This window comes from Lates calcarifer, linkage group LG9 (assembly GCF_001640805.2).
Source record: "Lates calcarifer isolate ASB-BC8 linkage group LG9, TLL_Latcal_v3, whole genome shotgun sequence".
In the NCBI taxonomy this organism is placed as follows: Eukaryota; Metazoa; Chordata; class Actinopteri; family Centropomidae; genus Lates; species Lates calcarifer.
The window spans coordinates 14,327,470-14,346,485 of NC_066841.1; the positions used below are offsets into that span (position 1 = coordinate 14,327,470).

Genomic DNA, 19,016 nt, shown 5'->3' on the forward strand with positions numbered 1-19,016 from the left:
AGAACCAAACTGTATGAAACCGTGAAAATGATTGTGTTACCATCATGTACTGTATAATGTGAGTTCAGCTCACATATAATGTGTATCAAAGTGTAAGAAAATGGCTCGCAGCAGTTGCATAAAATGAAGTCCACTCAGCATTCATATGCTTTGATCAGGTAAGTACATTTTATTTATATAACACTGGCAAGAAAGAGTTTATAATTAACCATGTTCTTAATTTAAATATGACCATTACAATAAGAAATAAGAAAATGTGTCCATTTTACATTGTTAAATTTGTGTTTAGTATCAATATGCAAACTATCAAATGTATAATTAAAATAGCTAAATTTGTGTTTAATCACTGAAGCTTTATTTGGTAGCAAACCAGCACATTGTAATGTAGAAAAATTAGTCAAGAGGTCAAGTGTTTGTCATCTGTGTTTTACTGCTTTCAGCCTTTGGACCCTGGATGGATGCTGAAAAGAGGTGAACCAAAGAGAAGATGCTCAAAGGTCTGATAACCTGGAGCTAGAGCACATCACACACATATTCACTGCCAGGCTCAGGGGGAGTTTGGAAAAAAATCTAAAGCCATTAGGATGTGTAGAAACACATCTTGAGAGGTGACTATATAAAATAAAAAATGGACAGAAGACACAGAATGTTTCTGCAGTTGCTCATCTCTGCTGCTCTTCTTGCTTGTGGTAAGTTTTGTTCTTTTTAATGTAATTTTCTGCAGTGCACTCAGTTTTTGATAAAGGAATTTGTGTTAAGAAAGCACAAACCTTTAAGCACTGACCACAAACTAAAGACGCAGTTATATGAAACAAGTATGACCACCTGAAATTCGGACTGAATCTTTATGTCTTTTAACTTGACGCAGCTGTAGACAGAAGATTAACTGAATAACTTCTGCTTTGTGCTGTAGATTTGAAGAAATTGTTAAAAGCGCTTGAATCACATGATGTGCAGGTCTGCAATGGGAGGGGGATTATTTGAAACAGAATCTTGTCTTGTGAAAAGTTAGTTTTGGAATAAAAATGTATTATACATTAATCATACAGTCAATAGAATGTTTATCAGAAAAAAGAAATTATTGTATAAGAGATCTTTTAATATTTTGACCAATTAATTTCCAACCAGTCTTTATGTCTCTTTCTAGTAATATCTTATAAAATCATCTTTTAAAATGTATAGAAAATGTCTGCAGACACTGAGTCACTTCACTTCTAAATTTTGTTTACACTATCAGTTGTTTTAAGAAAGAAATGACGGTTTACTGTATGTATAAATAATTTTAGTGGTAGAGAATATTTTAAATGCTAAAATATTTTATATCTGTTGACATCTAATTATTAGTGTGTGATGGTTTAATCTTCACAGTATCTGACAGGTTTTCAGTATTACATTGTTTCAGGTGGAGAGGTGATGATGATGATGAATTAACTTTGCATCAGAGGTTTTCTTGTGGTCTTTCAACCCATTAAGGATGTATGGGAAACATGTGATTCTATAGTGTCTGTAAAGCTGTTAAAGTCAAACATTACCCAAAGATTTGTCTGAGAGTTGACTGACACTGGCTGGACTGTGGATCTGTCATGGGACTTTTATGATTGATGTGCACTCAAGTGATTCACCTGTTTTAAAATCCTCTATGTTGTGATTAACACCCCTCTGCATTTACTGTGTGTTTAACCAACCATTAAACTTACTCAGCATCAAAGGATTAAAAACCTACAGTTTGAAAATCTTGGTTTTGCTACTATTTAGTGGTTGGATTTTCAAACCACAATCATTATTGTTATATGAACAGACTGAGATCAGCCAAAGCTTTGGACTTGGCTTCACAAAAAGAGAAATTAGAACCCAAAAAAGTTGAAATGTGTGTAGTAAACGGTACGTGTGTGGAGCTAAGCTGGAGTGAGTGAGTAGCAATCACAACAGCAGTGTGACAGTCTGCAATTACACCCTAAAATCACCTCTCTTCTTTATGGAGTACACACATTAGACACACAAAATAAAGTAAAATTAGCCACTGACAATGTATATTTCTTGTAAAAGAAATGTATTGTTCTATATCATTTTTCTGTAAGGTTCATGATTTTCACAGTCACTTCAAGACCATTTTCATGTGGTCAGCATCTAGTGGCCTTGGGATGAACTGCAGTTTAAGGCACACGAAAAGTTTGCTTACTCTGTGATGGGTTACATTTGACTCTGCTGTTCCAAGTGAAACTCTTATAGTCATCCTATATGCATCTTTGCATCTTTCAAAATAGATCCTAACTTCTCTGTGAGGAGAGTTGTATTTTTGACACATTGATGGTTTTCAAGTAAAACCAAAAGTTTGAGAAAACTGCCCCTATTCCTCTGTCCTTCTTTGGAGTAACTTTAATTTTACATATTGGTTGTATTTTCAGCCAACTGTCAGTGTCAGCAAGGCTGGAGGGAGTATGAGAACAAATGTTACTTCTTTTCAACTGATACAAAGTCATGGATGGAGGCTAATGCATTTTGTTTGGAGCAGAACAGTAATCTGATGAGCATTCAGGACATTCATGAGAGGGTGAGACACATACAAACACACACACACACACACACACACACACACACAGCAACAAGATTTGATAAAGATTGTTAAACACACTGGGTTAATGTATTTTTGTGCGTTATTTTCAGCTGTGGGTGAGAACACAAATCAGCACAGAGATCTACTGGATTGGCCTGAATGACCAAGGTGTAGAAGGAGTCTGGGAATGGAGCGATGGGAGTCCTTTTATAGAATATCTGTCGTATGTAACACTCTGATGTCACAAAAACATTCAATTAATTAAAAACATAGTTGAATTAAAGTGTTATAACTGTAGACTCAAGGGTGTGTTATCTATTTTACCAATGTTTTTTCTCTCTCTCCACTGTCTCAGATACTGGGGGCCAGGCCAGCCTGATAACTGGGGCGATGAACCTGGGGAGGACTGTGGTCAGGTGATGGGATCCAGCTATGGACAATGGAATGATGAAAACTGCGGGGTTAAGAGGAAATACATATGCAAACACATCAACCGTAAGTCGATCCACTGTTGTCCATAGTGTTTCAGAATTTAAATTTTCTTTTGTAAAGCTGTATAGCTGAAGTTTCTTCTTCCTCTTTTTTAAAAAACTATTTTTGTTCATTTATTTTTATGCTTGGTTGTGGTGCAAAACTTAAATGCACTCTGGAGTTTTTGACCACTAGAAGTGTTATAGAGCCATTTTAATTTAATAATTTAATAACAGTTTTCAGCTTTCTAAATGAATGAGATCATGTCCTAAAACATTTTCTAGTTGAATGCATTTCCTTCCTCATATTGTTAAACCTGTATTTTTTAAATGTATGATTAAAGTATAACATATAATTAGAGTGAACTTAGAGCAAACCACTTCATCAAAATATTACTCAATAGTATTATTAATGGTGAAGAACTCCTTAGGGTGCATTTAAATTCTTTAAATTCTTGGCGTATTTTAGTTTTCTGCATTATCATGATATCACAAAAAAACAGATGATAGAATCAGATTTTTCCTGATAAAAAATCGTTCACGCTTCACAGGGGTGGAACTGCTTCTTCCTTTAAATATTAAACTTTTCAAATTTTTGAAATGCTGAATTACATTTTGACTGACCCTGCCAAAATATATTCTGAGACACTCAGACCCTGCTAACTGACTGGACTAATCACACTTTATACACAAAATGTATAATTTGGTTCTTCCTCCTCAGCCAATCCTGGCCCACAGTGTGACTTAGCCAATGGGTGGCGACAGTATGGCTCCAACTGCTACAAACTAAAGGCAGACACAAGGAAGAGCTGGGCAGCAGCCAGACATGACTGTGTGCAGGAAGGAGGAGACCTGGTGTCCATTACCTCTGCAGGAGAAGAGCAATACGTCACAGGAACATTGGACCCATCATGGATTGACCTCTGGATTGGGCTTTCCACACTGGTGAGAGTGATAAGAGAATAATCGTATTTCCTTCTTTACCATTTGATATTAGATATGAATGTTGGGTGCATCAGTATGAATATGAGCTTTGTTTCCTCAGAAATGCAACAAAATTTCCTGTCAAGTTGAAGCAGGGAACAGCCAGTTTACCTGGTCTGATGCTCTGCAAGTTGGGTACACAAACTGGGCCAATGGTGAACCCACAGTGTAAGATATGATACCATATACCTGTCATTTAAATTTAGATATTAATTTGTGCAGTCATGGTTCAAACACATGTGATCTCCAACAGTGATCCACAGACGGGCTCATGTGCTGCAATAATCAAAGATGCATCAGAAGAATTTGGGAAATGGAGGTCCCATGTGTGCAGATATGAGCGTCCTTACATGTGTAAACGACCACTGAACAGTAAGCTGGATTGTTTCAGAAATACACAATAAGAGATTTCAAGTTCAAGTTCAGTTATTATGCGTTAATTTTCATTGTGGGAGTTCTTTGCTTTTATCCTCTAACTCTACTTCATCTCCAGCCATCTGCCCTCCTGGCTGGTTGAGCTTTGCAGGCAGTTGTTATTGGATGGTCAGTAATATCAATCTCTTGACCACCTGGCATGAGGCCCTCACCAAGTGCTCTGACATGGGAGCTCACTTGCTGATTATAAACAGGTAGGGAAGAACAAAATGGCAAGTATTTTGATTTTAAAGCAAGACTGTGCGACCTTTGAAAGCAGAAATAGCACAGTCTTCCTCTTAGAAAAAGTCAAGTTCATAACCAATAAAAGCACTGTTGCTGAATTCAATATACTTAGGGGTTTTGTAGCTAAAGCCTCAAATGGTGTGGTAGGAGTATCAAAAATAGATATTTTCAACATAACATTTAATGGTTTTATCACAAAAGTTAAAGTTTAATTTTCAGTTTATTCGCGCAGTGTAACAACCTGAAAACACAGCAACATATTTATCACCTTATGAAGTTGATACATCATTTAAAAAAACAGGTGCCTTTTTCCACATCCAGCACACATGCAACTTTATCATTCATTAAAAGTTGTGGTTATAGCTACCTGAAGAATATAAGCCCAATATTCACTCACTATAATGTCTGGATCTCTATCTGCTAAATGCTCCACTAAGTTCCCCACCAGGTGCTAACTTTGACTGCTTGTTGCTGGGTAGGAGGCATTCAGTAGGTTTATAGGAGCTTTTTCAAGTAAAACAGCTGCCTGCTGTGGGCGGGAAGACCAAAACAGTGAGCTAAAAGAGACTAAAAGGCTGAGAAGCTAAGCAGGAACTGCAAAATTGGGTGATAATCATCTGAGGGTTTGTCATTATGAGCAACACCCTTCAAAATACACAGTCATTTAATCCATTGTTAATGTAAAACACAGTGATTAATGCAGCTTCACCAGAGGCATGTTGGGCGTTACCTGCTTGAGGCCCCAGTCTATTCACACATAATGAGGTCACCTAACAACAATGTTTTTAAAGCAACTGATGTAAATGAAAAAGTGTCACTGTATTGAAATGCATATTTATTTATAAACAGTTTCACTTTAACGCACAATCTTCATGGTTGCAACCAAGTCCCTGTTGCATTGAATCACACAGTGAGTTGCTTGTATATAAATATTAAATATTATATTATCTGTCATGTTTGTCGTGTTCCCTGTGCAGTCAAGAAGAACAGTTCTTCATCAATGGGAACCTTCCAGATTTTCATCAAGTGGACATTCCTGACATCTGGATTGGTTTATCAGGTACCTTACAGTGTTTTCATGCCTATCATGAAACAACAGAAAAGTCCCTTGCTAACAGTGAATGTGACTATTCATTTCCTGGTTTGTGATGTCATCAGATAAGGACCAGGATGGAGTTTTCAAATGGGTAGATAAAACTGCAGTCACTTTTTCTAACTATGGTCCTGGTTGGCCCAGAAACACTGCAAATCTCTGGGACTGTGGACAGATCTTCACAGGTAGGATTGTGCCTTTCTGCCCAAAAACTTTTATACCTTCTTAGCTGAGGCTGGCATTGTGAGATGCCAACATCGCCTGAGTTCAAGTTCTTTTCCAGGAAATTATGACGGCAAGTGGGAAACGACCAACTGCTTCAAGAGCCTGGGTTTCGTTTGTGAGATGACAGGTGGACAGAATCCAAAACCGACTTCAGCCCCTGGTCAGTTGGACTTGTGAACCATTTTTGCGTAGTGTCTAGTTAAAGGTGTGCCAATAACCTTTTAATTGTTTGCTTCAGATTCCCACTGTGACCCTGGATATTTGTTGTACGGGGACTTCTGCTATCATTTTGAGACTGAGACAGTGAAAAACTGGCAAGATGCTGAGGCTCACTGTACCAGAGAGCAGGGTCACCTGGCCAGCTTCCACTCACAGGAAGAGCTGAGTTTCTTGACTGGTGAGGGCCAACGAGAGAAGTCCATCCATCAATAAATTTTTCACTGAGGAATAAATGTAGATATATTGTTTAATTCACTTGCTGTTCTTGTTTTTTTATTATTCTGTTATCTGCAGCTCACATGCCAGGGGAGGCCTGGGTGGGTTTGAATGATATCAATGTTGAAAACCAGTTTGTATACACCGATGGAACTCCTGCAGTAAGTGATAAAACCAGAAATAATATGCAAATATGCTTTACTATGACTCCCGATACTGCTCGTGATGAAGCAGCATTTTGGTGTGAGCTGTTTCACTCTGTGGATTTCAGGACTTCCTTCCGTGGGGGCCCAACCAGCCAGATAACTGGCAGGATAATGAGGATTGTGTGCACCTCAGAGGGATGACTCACCCTGAACCTGGGAAACTCAATGATGATTTCTGCACTGCCACAAAGGAATACATCTGCAAAAAAGGTCTGGTTACTCTTAATGTGTTATTCATATGCCTCTTCTTGCAAACATACTGTATTTTCTAGTTATTCCTTGTCTTGTCTCTCAATAGCCAAGGGACAAGGACCTCCGCCCCAGCCCCCAACATCCTGGACCAGGTCAGCTTGACAGTACACCAATCATTACACTAAAACAGATAATATGTGAATTTATCTGGATGTGGGCATGTATGGCATGGTGTGTGTTGCATTTGTTACAGGGTGGAATGAGAAATGTGGCTCTTGGAATGCTGACCCTTTTAACGACTTCTGCTACCTGTTTAACTTCCTGTCAACGAGGACGTGGGCAGAAGCTCGAGCTGACTGCGTCAATCAGGGAGGAGACCTCGTCAGTATTTCTGATCCCTACGAACAGGCCTTCATACAGGGTATGACTATGACAGCCTCACGCCACTGCTCCAGTTTTTTTCTGCATTTAACATGTTTTGATTAGTTATTAATATTTATTTTATATTCATTTGCTAATTTATAGTATCTGCCTAGTTATGACATGAAAAAAAGTTCAGATTTTCAGAAAAATATATTTTGGGAAAAAAGTCCTAATCTAATGAGAAAAAAGTTGTAATACATCATGAACAAAACTGTCATTTTAGGTGAGAAAAAAAAGATAAATATTTTAAGGAAAATTAAAGAAGAAAATAAAGAAAAAAATAAATAAAGAAATTATACATTTCATGTCATAATGTTATTAGGTTTTAATAGTAAAAAAAAAAAAAAGTAAGGATGAAGACGACCCTAAGTTAAAGGGTTAAATAATGTATGATATTGTAGACTTTACATACAAATTACAGCTCTGTCTTAACTCTCAGACTTTGTTCTTGTTGTTTTCCATCACCGGTTCTAACACATCATACTCTAGTAGAAAGGAAAGACAATTATAGTTAGAGTAGTTGCAGTGTGTGCTGGCATCAGTCAACATGCCTTTCTTGGTGCTACCACTGGAGGATGCCAGAGGACTTTTTTCAAATCCTGCTTTCCGTGTTAAAAGCTTTAAGGAATAACTTAACTTGCACCCCCTGAAAATCTTGTCTTAGCTAACCTCCAGCGGCTTACCTTCTCACCTTGCTGCAGTGATGGACTGTACAGGTAGACTGCAGGACACAGTGACATCACTGTTAGGTGTGGTTACAGATGAAACAAAAGAACATTTCTACCACACCCAAAAGCTGAAACAGGCTTGAAACTTTCAGCCACAAAGGGCAATGAAACACTACTTTTCAGCCTGGTATTACTGGTATTACTCTCTAAGACATAAAGTCTAGACAGTGGAACATTTTATTTTTTATTCTAATAATAAACTCGACTCCCTTTAATTTGTGTGTAGGTTTGATCCAGGCGAGTCCTGTAGGGATCTCTCTGTGGATGGGTGGTCATGACTCCATCACTGAGGGCGGCTGGGAGTGGACAGACGGCTCTCCTTTCAGATACATTCACTGGAATGCAGGTTAATGTGAACCCAAACATATTCTGCACAACATCTGTGAGAAGTGATTCAGAAACAATTATACATTTAAGGATTGTTGTCCTGCAAAACAACTAAATTCCCTCCCTTGGCCCCATCTTTCTTCACAGGTAACCCAGACAACTATTACGGTGAAGACTGCCTGTCTATACTTATCAACAATGGCTACTGGAATGATGACAACTGTGAGAACAAAAGAGGGTACATCTGCAAGCGGAGAGGTGAGATATCTTGTTTGAATTGTTGTTGTTGACACATGCAAATTAAGACAATATGCAGAGTATTGATGCTCATGTTTCCTCTTTCAGGAAACACACCTAAGCCTCCTCCACCTCATGATGGTAACACCACTATCTGACCTTGTTTCCTTCATCATGACCTTTATGAAACAGCAATTATATATGTATTTCATTGTCTTTCTGAATCCTTTTTGCTGCAGGTTTCATGACGGCTGTAGTGTGCCAGGACTCCTCTGCTGTCCTTCACTGTCCACATGAAAGTGTAATTAACATCCAGTCTGCTTTCTATGGCCGAAAGAGTGATGACATCTGTCCACACCTGGATGGATCAGGAGGAGGTGCTGCACATTTGTCACCCAAAACCTGCTGGATTTCTTCTTTTAATCTTCACCTGCAGCTACTAATCATATCAAATGACTGAGTAAGTATTGTTGTTGTGTGTAACCAAAAAATCATCACTGTCTTGTAGGAAGCTGCACAGTGGAAGGTATCCTCCCTTACTTCAGAAAGGCGTGTGACAAGCGACCCTTCTGCTTTGCGTATGCCCATGCGGAGGTGGACCCCTGTCCCACTGTTTCCAAATATCTCGAGATCGTCTACAGCTGTGAACAGAAAGGTACGCTCTTGTTCTTGTTCTTCCCCTAGAGGCCTCCTGAATTGGTTGAATCGTCTAATGTTATGTTGCGATTTGGCTGCTCGCAGTGTGTCTGCACGGGCTAGGTGTTGAGGATAGAAACATCACAGACTCCCAGCTCTCTGCTTCCTCCTCCATCGGCCTCTTCACTCCCAACAGAGCCCGTTTGAATGGAAATTCCTGCTGGATGCCTTCAGGAAACCGTACGTATGAAAAAATCTTAATCCGCGTAATTAAAGGTGGAGACAGAGTTGTTATTTTTCTCTCTTGAATACTTATTTTAAGGTTCATCAAAAAATGTGATGAACTGGTATCCTCATATTAATGTCTCATCTTGTAGCAACCTCAAGCTGGATCCAGGTAAACCTGGGCCAGACCAGAAAAGTAACAGGGATTGTAATCCAGGGATGTCCTCAAAATGACCACTGGCTCACTAAGTTCAAGATCCAGCACAGTATGGACGGAACAACCTGGACTGATTACACAGCTGATGGACAAGTGAGTAAGCTGACACTATCACTATAATATAAGGCTTGGTGATAAAATGCTAAGGCTAATTATTGTGGTATAATTTTGTATCGCATGAACATAAATATATCATGAAGTGCCAATAATATTGCAGAAATAGACGTGTGCATTGCATGAGGTTTTAGATCATTTAGGCTAGATATTATCATAATTGTTTTTCTATCTCAGATTTGTGAAATGTTCTGCTGTTTCACAAGTGTTTGTCATGTTCTGATCATAAAGGAAAGTTTAAAACCACAATTAACCATCTTGTTTCTTCACCCAACTTTCACCCAGAAGTAAAAATCAGCCTTTAAACTTTAAAGAAATAATGATTTGAAATTTATTGTGATCATTACTGATGCTGACTGTTATGAACATTTTTATCTCTATAACATTTTTGGCCATGGCTCAAGACTTATCCTTGTTCAAAGACAAACTGTGAATGAGTCATTCTTGATCTCCTTGATTTCCAGTTTTTCCCAGGCTCAACAGACAGAAACACTCCTGACACTCAGCTGCTGGGTACACCTGTGTCAGCTCAGTATGTCCGCATTCTCCCGCTGGAGTTCAGTGGTCAGGCAGGCCTTCGCTTTGACATCTTAGGATGCACCCCTGACTGTAAGAAAACTACATCACTGCTGCTACAAGTCTACTTCCAAATTCCAAGAATTCTATTTTATCATTGGGTGAAATCTGCTGTGATGCTGTCCTGCGAATTCACATATAAACACTGATGGTCAATAATGAAAAATTGTGGTCCAACAGATGCGATTACATGCGCTAACAAGCCCAACTTCAACTTTGCCAATGATCGAATGACGTGAGTAAAACCTGAAATACTAGTTTTTACACATATAGTGGCGGTCTGCTTATTATATGCTACTGGTGATCCGGTGTCTGTGATAATGTTATTTTTGTGATATTTTCATTCATTACACAGTCTCATGCTATGACTCCCATGCCTCTTTCAGTGTCCACTGTCCAGCAGGCTGTGCCAATGCTAATTACAGAGTGTATGGCACTTCAGTATATCGTGGGGTAGGTGACCGTTCTGCCTAATCTGTATCACAATCCCTGCACAGTGCCAACTTCTTAAAAAAAAAACATCTAACACATAATTCTCTAACAGGACTCAAACATCTGTGCAGCAGCTATCCATGCTGGAGTGGTACTGAATGAAATTGGAGGAGACTGTACTTTGCTGAAAGCTGCAGGACAGGACTTTTATCCCGGCTCTACCAGGAACGGCATCACCTCGAGACAGTGAGTGGCTGAGTTTTCAAACTTAATCCATTTTTCTTGTGACAGTCCAGGGAGGCCAATTCAGTAACAAATTTCATTTCTACAGATTCGATGGAAACTATGCTGTGTCGTACACTTTTGCAGATGGGGGTGAGTTTTTAATCTTTGAAACAAATCCTTTTTCTCTGAGCAGACGGCATTTGTTTAAAATAAAATGTGAAGGTTTTTGTGTGATACTCTCTTTTTGCAAGTGTATTTTTCCATTTCTGCTCTCATACAGAGCTGAGGTGTTCAGGGCCTGACTGGTATGAGTTTGGAGAGTTCTGCTACAAACCATTTGGAGACAGAAAGACATGGAGTGACGCCCGGGACACCTGCAGGGGTCTAGGTGCTGATCTCGTGTCCATCCTCTCGATGACGGAGCAGAGCTGGCTGGAAAGCTACCTGTACATGGGTATGGATCTAGAAAAATAGGTTTGGTAGGCTGGTTTAATGATGAAGAAAGGTTTAGCCAATACTTTCAGTGAATCAGGTTTGAAGGTACATGGGTTATGTTTTGATTACTGGATTTCTGATGATATATAATTGGAGTCTTTTTTCGGGGGTTGTCTTTTACAGCCACCAGTGACATGTGGACTGGTCTGAACGACCTGTTCGTGCCTGGTATGTTCACCTGGTCTGACGAACACATGGTGACCTTCACCTACTGGGCTCCAGGGGAACCCAACAACCACGACGGGTTCAGCGAAGACTGTGTTGAGATGTTACACCAGGTGAGAAATAGTCTTAAAATTCATTTTATACAACAGATACATTCTCAAGCAAAAATGCACCCTCCATAGAAATAAATAAGCTGCACACATGATTCATTGTTTGCAGCGAAGTGAGGTCATTCATAAGTTAATTTCACCTTTGTTCCAGACTGGCCGATGGAACGATGTGTCCTGTACAGAGCTCAATACCTACATCTGCAAAATGCCCAAAGCTCATTACCCACTTCCCTCTGTAAAACCCACTGTGTACGGGTGTCCTCAGGTACCACATTTTATCAATTAAAACAAACTACAGTGCATTTTGTGTACAGGGAATAATAGGCTCAAGTCTCTAATATGTGTTAGGGGTGGGATGCATATGGCTACTCCTGCTACTGGATGGAGGAGACTGCCAGGAGCTGGTCAGATGCTAAGGCCTTCTGTAAGGAGCAGGACGGCTTCCTGCTGCACATTGGAGACATGTAAGTTGGGAAGGAACATAGTTATTCAAATAGTGAGAGATGTGTATCTGCAAGCAATCTCTATCTAGTATTCTACACTAACCATTGTCTTTTAGTAGTTTTTCTTACATCTTTTTGGAATGGTGCGCTGACGTTTACTTTTGTGTGTGAGGTGGAATATGTAGGAACTGAATGTACTCTTGTCTTCTCTGTGTTTCACTGCAGTTATGAGCAGTCACATTTCACAGTGGCGTTGGCAGGAAAGACCGGACTGTGGTGGATTGGCCTGCGTGCACATGGAGGGACAACTGGAGGGGTGGACTACGTCTGGGACAACGGTTCACCTCTTACCTTCACTCACTGGGACAAAGACCAGCCAGGTACACACCTAACTCTAACCCTAACAGGACAGGACAGTATACACATATTGGGAAAACACTGATCTCCTTTTTGTCTCCAGATAACGGGGATGGTACCTGCGTGGCGATGACAACGGGTCAGATTGGTGGTTTCTGGGATGACAAGCAGTGCTCGGAGAAATACGCCTTTGTCTGTGAGAAACCCAGGCCCGACATCACCCCACCCACCAAAGCCCCAACTCCTCCTCCTGCGCAGGGCTGTGCTGATGGCTGGACAGCCCTGCCTCACTTCAGGAACTGTTACAAGGTATATCAGGCAGTGAATTAAACATCTAAAATTGGGTCTCTCTAGGGTCCCTTAGGTCAGTTTTCCACTCATTTATTGGCTGATTTTATTGCAGCTCTTCCACAATGTGGACTGGTCCTTGAAGAAGAGCTGGGGAGCAGCACATGAGGACTGTGTTGCCAGAGGTGCGAATCTGGTCAGCATCCACAATCAGGAGGAGGAGGAGTTCCTGTCTCTGTACAGCAAAGCCAGCAGCAAGTGGATTGGCCTCAAGCACAACCCAACAGACGGAGGTGGGTATAATGTATGTTTTATAGAGTGGACCCTGGTGGAAGCTAATTTGAATCCAAAAAACCCAATAATTATTCTGATATCCTAGGCTATTCTTGGAGTGATGGCTCGCCTCTGTCCCACACTAACTGGGGTCACGGGGAGCCCAACAACCACGAGGGCCGCGAGGAGTGTGTGGAGATGGTGAGCAGCACCAACGGGACGTCCTCCTGGTGGAACGATCTCAACTGTGACGCTCACCAGGACTGGATATGCATGATCGCTAAAGGAAAGAACCCCATCGTGCCCCCAAAGCCCCCACCTCCTCTCCCAGGTAAACTGTCCCCACAATGCACTTGTTCTACCTGCACAGAGAAGACAAGTCATGCTTTTGTTATTCTAATGCCAGAGCTATTTTGAACTCTGATATAGAGACAAGTGTGAAACTTAACCACTGATACAGTATGTTTTGCAATGTTTCCCATGATTTATTTTTTTATTTTATTTCTATCTGGTCAAATAAAGGCTAGTAAATTAATATTAATATGGCAACAACAAAACAGCACTAGAGGTGAAAAGAGGACACTAATTTACTATTCAAGTAGAAGTGCAGTTACCTTTCTTATTTTTTCTTAGGTAAAAAATTGTTCAGTGTTGCTTTTAAATGTCCACATTCTGAGAAAACAGAGCTCAAACTCATTTGCTTTAAACTACAAAACTGGTAATTAAAGTAAAGGTATAATACACTGTACTTCAGTAATGGGTACTCTACACTAACAAAAAAAAATTATGGTGGCCCTGAGGATCAAAACACAACAGAAACACAAAACGTTAAACACAAAAAATTGTGTTAAGCAGTAATCTTACTAACAGTAATCGATTCATTTCAAAGCCATTTTCCTGATTAACTGATTCATCGTTTGGTTAAAGGCTAAAATAAAAAGAAAAATGTCCATCACAGGTCTTGCTGGCATTATATCATGTTTTGTCCAACCAAAATAAAAATTAAAAAATATATATATCAATAAGCAGCATATCCTCTTCTGCCAATTGATGAATTGATTAATCAACTAACCGTAGCAGTTCCACTACCTCCAAGTTACTCCCACACTTGTCATGTATGCAAGATACCTCACATATTCAATTGATTAAAACACTGTCTGGCAAGATAAATGGAAAAAGGTTCAGCTATGTTGATGAGGCTTTTTGCAGAAATCCATCACCATCTCCCTTCTGAGTGAGGAAGTAGCATATAATTATGATGCCAACTGTATCCTCACCATGTATGTTTTCTCATGTCCTCAGCTCCTGACTGTGGAACCAACCCCGGCTGGAGGAAGAACAACAACATCTGTTACTACTACAATGACACTGACATAGTGGACTTCCACACGGCCATGCTGCGCTGTTATGCTGAGAAGGCCAGACTTGTCTCCATCCTCAACAAAGATGAACAGGCATATGTTAACAGCATGGTATGCCTTTTTTTTTCCTTTTCCTTCTTTCTTTGTTTTGTTTACTTCTGTAAAGGAAATTACAGTAGAATATTGAAGTAAAATATTATATTTTCTTTCAGGTGGGGACAGGGCAGGTTGCTGCAGCCTGGATCGGAATGAGGATGTTTGGCATTGCAAGTGGACAATACATGTATGTATATTTTTAAATGGCTGAAACTGAGGTGAAATTTAAGGGAAAATCTCTGCAAAATTAGGATTATTTTTGTTATATCTCTCAGTTTTTTTTTCTTGGCAAATGTGATCATCTCTGTCTGACCAGCAGACTGTGTTGATTATGTCATTAGAGACAAATCCTGCTTCTGCTCAATAGACATAAGTAATGAAACAAGCAAATTTACTGGGATGTGAGGACATTTTTCAATTCACAGCTGGAAAATGTATATCTAGTTAAAACTCATCTGGATGAAACCTCTCACATTTAAGTTCACAGAGTATTCCTATGTCATTAACAAAGTACAGACCTCAACATGTGTCAGCTTTTATGTGATGTAAGTTCTGCTTTTTTTGTGCTGTACCATACAAAAGTTAAATGCCAGGATTGTTTGATCTGCACAGGTGGGTGGACCATTCCCCTGTGACATACACTCACTGGGGTCCAGGTGAGCCCAACAATGCCAACGGGGAGGAACAGTGTGTTCAGATGAACAGACATCAAGGTACCAAAATTCTATTCACTGGGCCATGCCCAGTAGATCTGTTTACTCACTGTGTGTGTTTACCAAACACACTCCCCACTGGTGATATTTATGCTGAACTCTGGTTTGATAAGGTGGATGGAACGATGCCAACTGTGGTCGAGCTGGAGCAGGCTATGTCTGCAAGAAGTTCCCTGGAGACATCCACACCCCTCCACCACCCACACAGCCCTGGGAGGGCAACTGCCCTGCAGGTAACATACACATTTTACAATATAAAACAACCCAGGTTATGTGTAGATAGATAATTGTCAGTAAATGCCATGAAGAGACCATATAACCTATTCCTCTGTGCCATAGAGATTCATCGTTGTCCAAATGTTAAAACAATCACTGAGATGTCGTTGCAGTTGGGTTACATGTCTCTTCATTAGGATGAACATGGGCATCGTAGTTCATTGTGAGCTGATCCCATGTACACCTCTCAGCTACTGTCTTCATCCGCAGCTCAAAATAGTTCCCAACAAATGCACAACATTCTCCTTTTTGAGTATCATGTGCTAAAAACTAGAGTGCCCAGCTGTTAAAAAATAAAAGCTTATACTTGTGACTTTTTTTTTTTTTTTTTTTTTTTTTTTTTTTTTTTTTTTTTTTTTTTTTATCAGATTCACATCATCAGTAGGAACAAATGTGCTTGGGGCTAAAAGCCATAGAAAGTATTGAGACAGACTAACACAGTGCACACTTCATGCAGAATATTGCCAGCTTTATTCTTTTAATCGGCATCTAAAATACACACAAAATGAATGCATGCAGCTAGTAGCTTTATTTCATAGAATTAATGGCTATGCAGGTTTTCAGGATCTATGGTTGAGAAATATGGCAAAATATCTGAGGATAACAGTCAGAGAAGTACCTTGATTTGAAATCATTGAATTCACAGAATTTACAAAAAACTTTTTTTTTCCTGTTATTATATCCATAAAGTGTATCAATTGATTTGACATATATTGATATTGCGTTATAAACTTACATAATAAATCCTTATCACACACCCCCAAGTCATGAACAGATACACACAAATACATATGTACAGAGGACAAGCTGTACCTGTACTATGGATTGTAAGTGTTATCCCCTAAACATCCTTGAAATATAATGCAACCTGCTGAATTAACCTTCTTTCCTTCCTTTCCTTTCCTTCCCTGCAGGTTGGATGCGTTTCAAGAATAAGTGCTTCATGTTCAAAGGGAAGAAAAGTGATATTAAAGGCAACTGGTCTTACGCTCGCAGTTGGTGCAAAGACCAAGGAGGAGAGTTGGCAGTTATTGATGACCAATATGAGAACGGTGAGCTCAGCGGGTAACCATGGTCTAAAAGAATTCATCAGGGCAGTGGCTCCAGTATTAAGTATTTGGATCCTCTCCTCCCCTCTAGACTTTGTGTCTAGTTACCTGAAGGACCTGGAGCTCCCCACGTGGATCGGTCTGTCAGATCTGTTGGTAGAGAATCAGTACGCCTGGAGCGATGGGGTCAGCGCAGTGCTGTACACCAACTGGAACGACAAGGAGCCCAACAACGCAGGAGGAGCGGTGAGGATACTTTAACTATATAACAGAGTTTCTCTAGTGATCAGTGGAGCAAAGCAGGAAAAACATTGTGAATTTTAAAACCTACACAGGGCACATTTACAGTTCTTCTTCTTTTAAGCCTTCTTGTCATTCTCAACAGGAACATTGTGTGGCAATGACCCACGGCCCGCTGGTGACTGGCAAGTGGAACGATGACGCTTGTAGCAAGAATCATAGCTTCGTCTGCTACAGGAAGAAATGTCAGTAAACACCCCAGTGGTCACTCGTCGCAGCTAAATCACAGTTCAGGTCTCATTCAAAGATATTTCTCCATCTCCCTCCACATCAGCAAGCAGCATCGCCCCTCCACCCCCAACCAAGAGCCCCTGTCGGGCTGACTACATCTCCTGGTACCAGAACTGCTACAAGCTGGTGGAGGAGCCGGCGACCTGGGACGCAGCCCAGGCGGCCTGCAAGCAGCAGGGGGGCAACCTGGCCAGCATCGACATGAGCTACGACCAGGCCTTCGTCGCGGGAGCGGTGCTGCAGGGCAAAGGTGACGCCTGGATCGGGCTCAGGCGCAAGGTGATGAACTACCTACAAATGAAAAGCATTAGGGTCCCTGAAACCTTAATTTGAAGTCAAACATTTTTATCAACATGTAAGGAACAGTCCAAAAAACATCATTAGATTTTCTTAATGTTAATAAGAGCTTAAAGCTCAATCTCAGGTCAGACCAAACACCAACAATGTAAAATAGTTTTTAACTATTTTTGAGTTGATTTAGGGTCTTGTCACCTGCAAAGAGTCGCATAATAAACCTGATGGGTCATGAGATGATAAATGAGTTGGAAACTAATTCAACCCAAACTATTGCTATGGAAAGACTTCATAAAGTCCTCGTCTTGTAATGCAGGATGATGGCTCCTACATGTGGACAGATGGCTGGCCAGTTTTCTTCACTCAGTGGGGACCAGGAGAGCCCAGCAACATCAAGGACGAAGGCTGCGTGAGTATGCACGCCTCACGTTTTTTCCACGGGACCTGGAATGACACCAAGTGTGACCAAGCGAAACCTTACATCTGCAAGATCTCCTCAGGTACAGCTCATACTGAAAACTGAATTGATCTTTGCTTTTTCCTCCTTTTTCTTCTTGACTGGTTTTCTCCACTCTTTCTTTTACACCCGTCATGAGCCGTAATGCTACAGAAAAAAAAGCTTCATTTACAGTCTAAAGCTTGAAGTTTTGTTAATTATGTGACTTTTCATCATTTCTCAGAGAAACCGCCACCGACCCCCGCCCCTGGTGATGGGAAATGTCGGCATTTCTGGGAGCCCTACGGCCGCTACTGTTACTTGGTGTACAACGGTAAGGAGGGCCTCTCCTGGCCGGACTCCCGACACTACTGCCAGTGGGAGAGAGCAGAGCTGGTGTCCATCCACAGCAGAGCGGAGGTGGAGTTCATCAGGAACCTCAACTACACCAAATATCACAACATCTGGATCGGACTCACCAGAGACCGTAACTGTGAGTGTAAAAATGGACAGTGTTTTTTTTTTTTTTTTTTTCCCCCCCCCATAAGACTACATGGACAGACTTGAATGCTAGAACTTTGTATGTCTGGTTTTTCAGTTGGCTGGGGCTGGACAGATAAAACGTCTCTGGGCTTCCTGAACTGGGCTCCCGGTGAGCCTAATGAAGCCTTTCACCCAGGGGACGTGGCCGAGGAGAACTGTGTGGAGATGTATCCCGATGGACGCTGGAATGACAACAACTGCCTGCAGAAGAGAGGTTTCGCCTGCCGCCACCGCCAGTGTAAGAATTTTTTTTTTTTTTTTTAAGTTTTTATATTCTAATGAAATACAAGATGCTGTGGGTTCATCTCTACATTTTTCATTTAGATTTTTCAAAGGAAATTAACGCAGAAAATGTAGTAGATAAGATTTTAACTGGAATATGTTAGGCAGCAGGCTAACAGCATCTCCTCTGTAAAACTCTCTCTTTCAGACTACACAACAGATGATGGCGGTAATCCCATTATCCCCACAGATGGTCCAGGTGGCAACCGTAAGTGTCATTAAGTGCCTTAAAAATTGTGCGTTACCTTTGGTCATAAGCAGTATATCTAATGGATGGATGGATTTGTGGCTCTATGGACGGCAGTGTTGGTTTGATAGTTGGATTACCATTTTGTCCCGACTGAA

General features: G+C 40.6%; 1 protein-coding gene across 1 annotated transcript in view; it reads left to right on the forward strand.

Annotated features, from left to right (window-relative positions):
* The window catches only part of LOC108874045 (macrophage mannose receptor 1), a 20,326-nt gene continuing 1,310 nt past the window's right edge, over window positions 1-19,016 (forward strand). Inside the window, 50 exon segments of the mRNA XM_018662408.2 lie at window positions 1-158; window positions 441-689; window positions 2,406-2,551; window positions 2,665-2,777; window positions 2,910-3,049; window positions 3,746-3,969; window positions 4,070-4,176; window positions 4,262-4,380; window positions 4,502-4,637; window positions 5,646-5,728; window positions 5,827-5,946; window positions 6,045-6,146; window positions 6,225-6,383; window positions 6,500-6,582; window positions 6,693-6,837; window positions 6,926-6,963; window positions 6,965-6,971; window positions 7,073-7,240; window positions 8,197-8,316; window positions 8,445-8,555; window positions 8,643-8,675; window positions 8,774-8,911; window positions 9,043-9,189; window positions 9,276-9,410; window positions 9,548-9,705; window positions 10,191-10,335; window positions 10,483-10,537; window positions 10,689-10,755; window positions 10,847-10,980; window positions 11,066-11,109; window positions 11,240-11,413; window positions 11,578-11,732; window positions 11,881-11,994; window positions 12,078-12,193; window positions 12,398-12,552; window positions 12,633-12,838; window positions 12,933-13,110; window positions 13,197-13,421; window positions 14,393-14,562; window positions 14,664-14,734; window positions 15,160-15,260; window positions 15,374-15,493; window positions 16,451-16,588; window positions 16,677-16,831; window positions 16,971-17,070; window positions 17,160-17,395; window positions 17,727-17,910; window positions 18,091-18,339; window positions 18,445-18,627; window positions 18,820-18,879. Coding sequence (XP_018517924.2) covers window positions 629-689; window positions 2,406-2,551; window positions 2,665-2,777; window positions 2,910-3,049; window positions 3,746-3,969; window positions 4,070-4,176; window positions 4,262-4,380; window positions 4,502-4,637; window positions 5,646-5,728; window positions 5,827-5,946; window positions 6,045-6,146; window positions 6,225-6,383; window positions 6,500-6,582; window positions 6,693-6,837; window positions 6,926-6,963; window positions 6,965-6,971; window positions 7,073-7,240; window positions 8,197-8,316; window positions 8,445-8,555; window positions 8,643-8,675; window positions 8,774-8,911; window positions 9,043-9,189; window positions 9,276-9,410; window positions 9,548-9,705; window positions 10,191-10,335; window positions 10,483-10,537; window positions 10,689-10,755; window positions 10,847-10,980; window positions 11,066-11,109; window positions 11,240-11,413; window positions 11,578-11,732; window positions 11,881-11,994; window positions 12,078-12,193; window positions 12,398-12,552; window positions 12,633-12,838; window positions 12,933-13,110; window positions 13,197-13,421; window positions 14,393-14,562; window positions 14,664-14,734; window positions 15,160-15,260; window positions 15,374-15,493; window positions 16,451-16,588; window positions 16,677-16,831; window positions 16,971-17,070; window positions 17,160-17,395; window positions 17,727-17,910; window positions 18,091-18,339; window positions 18,445-18,627; window positions 18,820-18,879 — 6,328 coding nt within the window. The 5' untranslated portion in view covers window positions 1-158; window positions 441-628.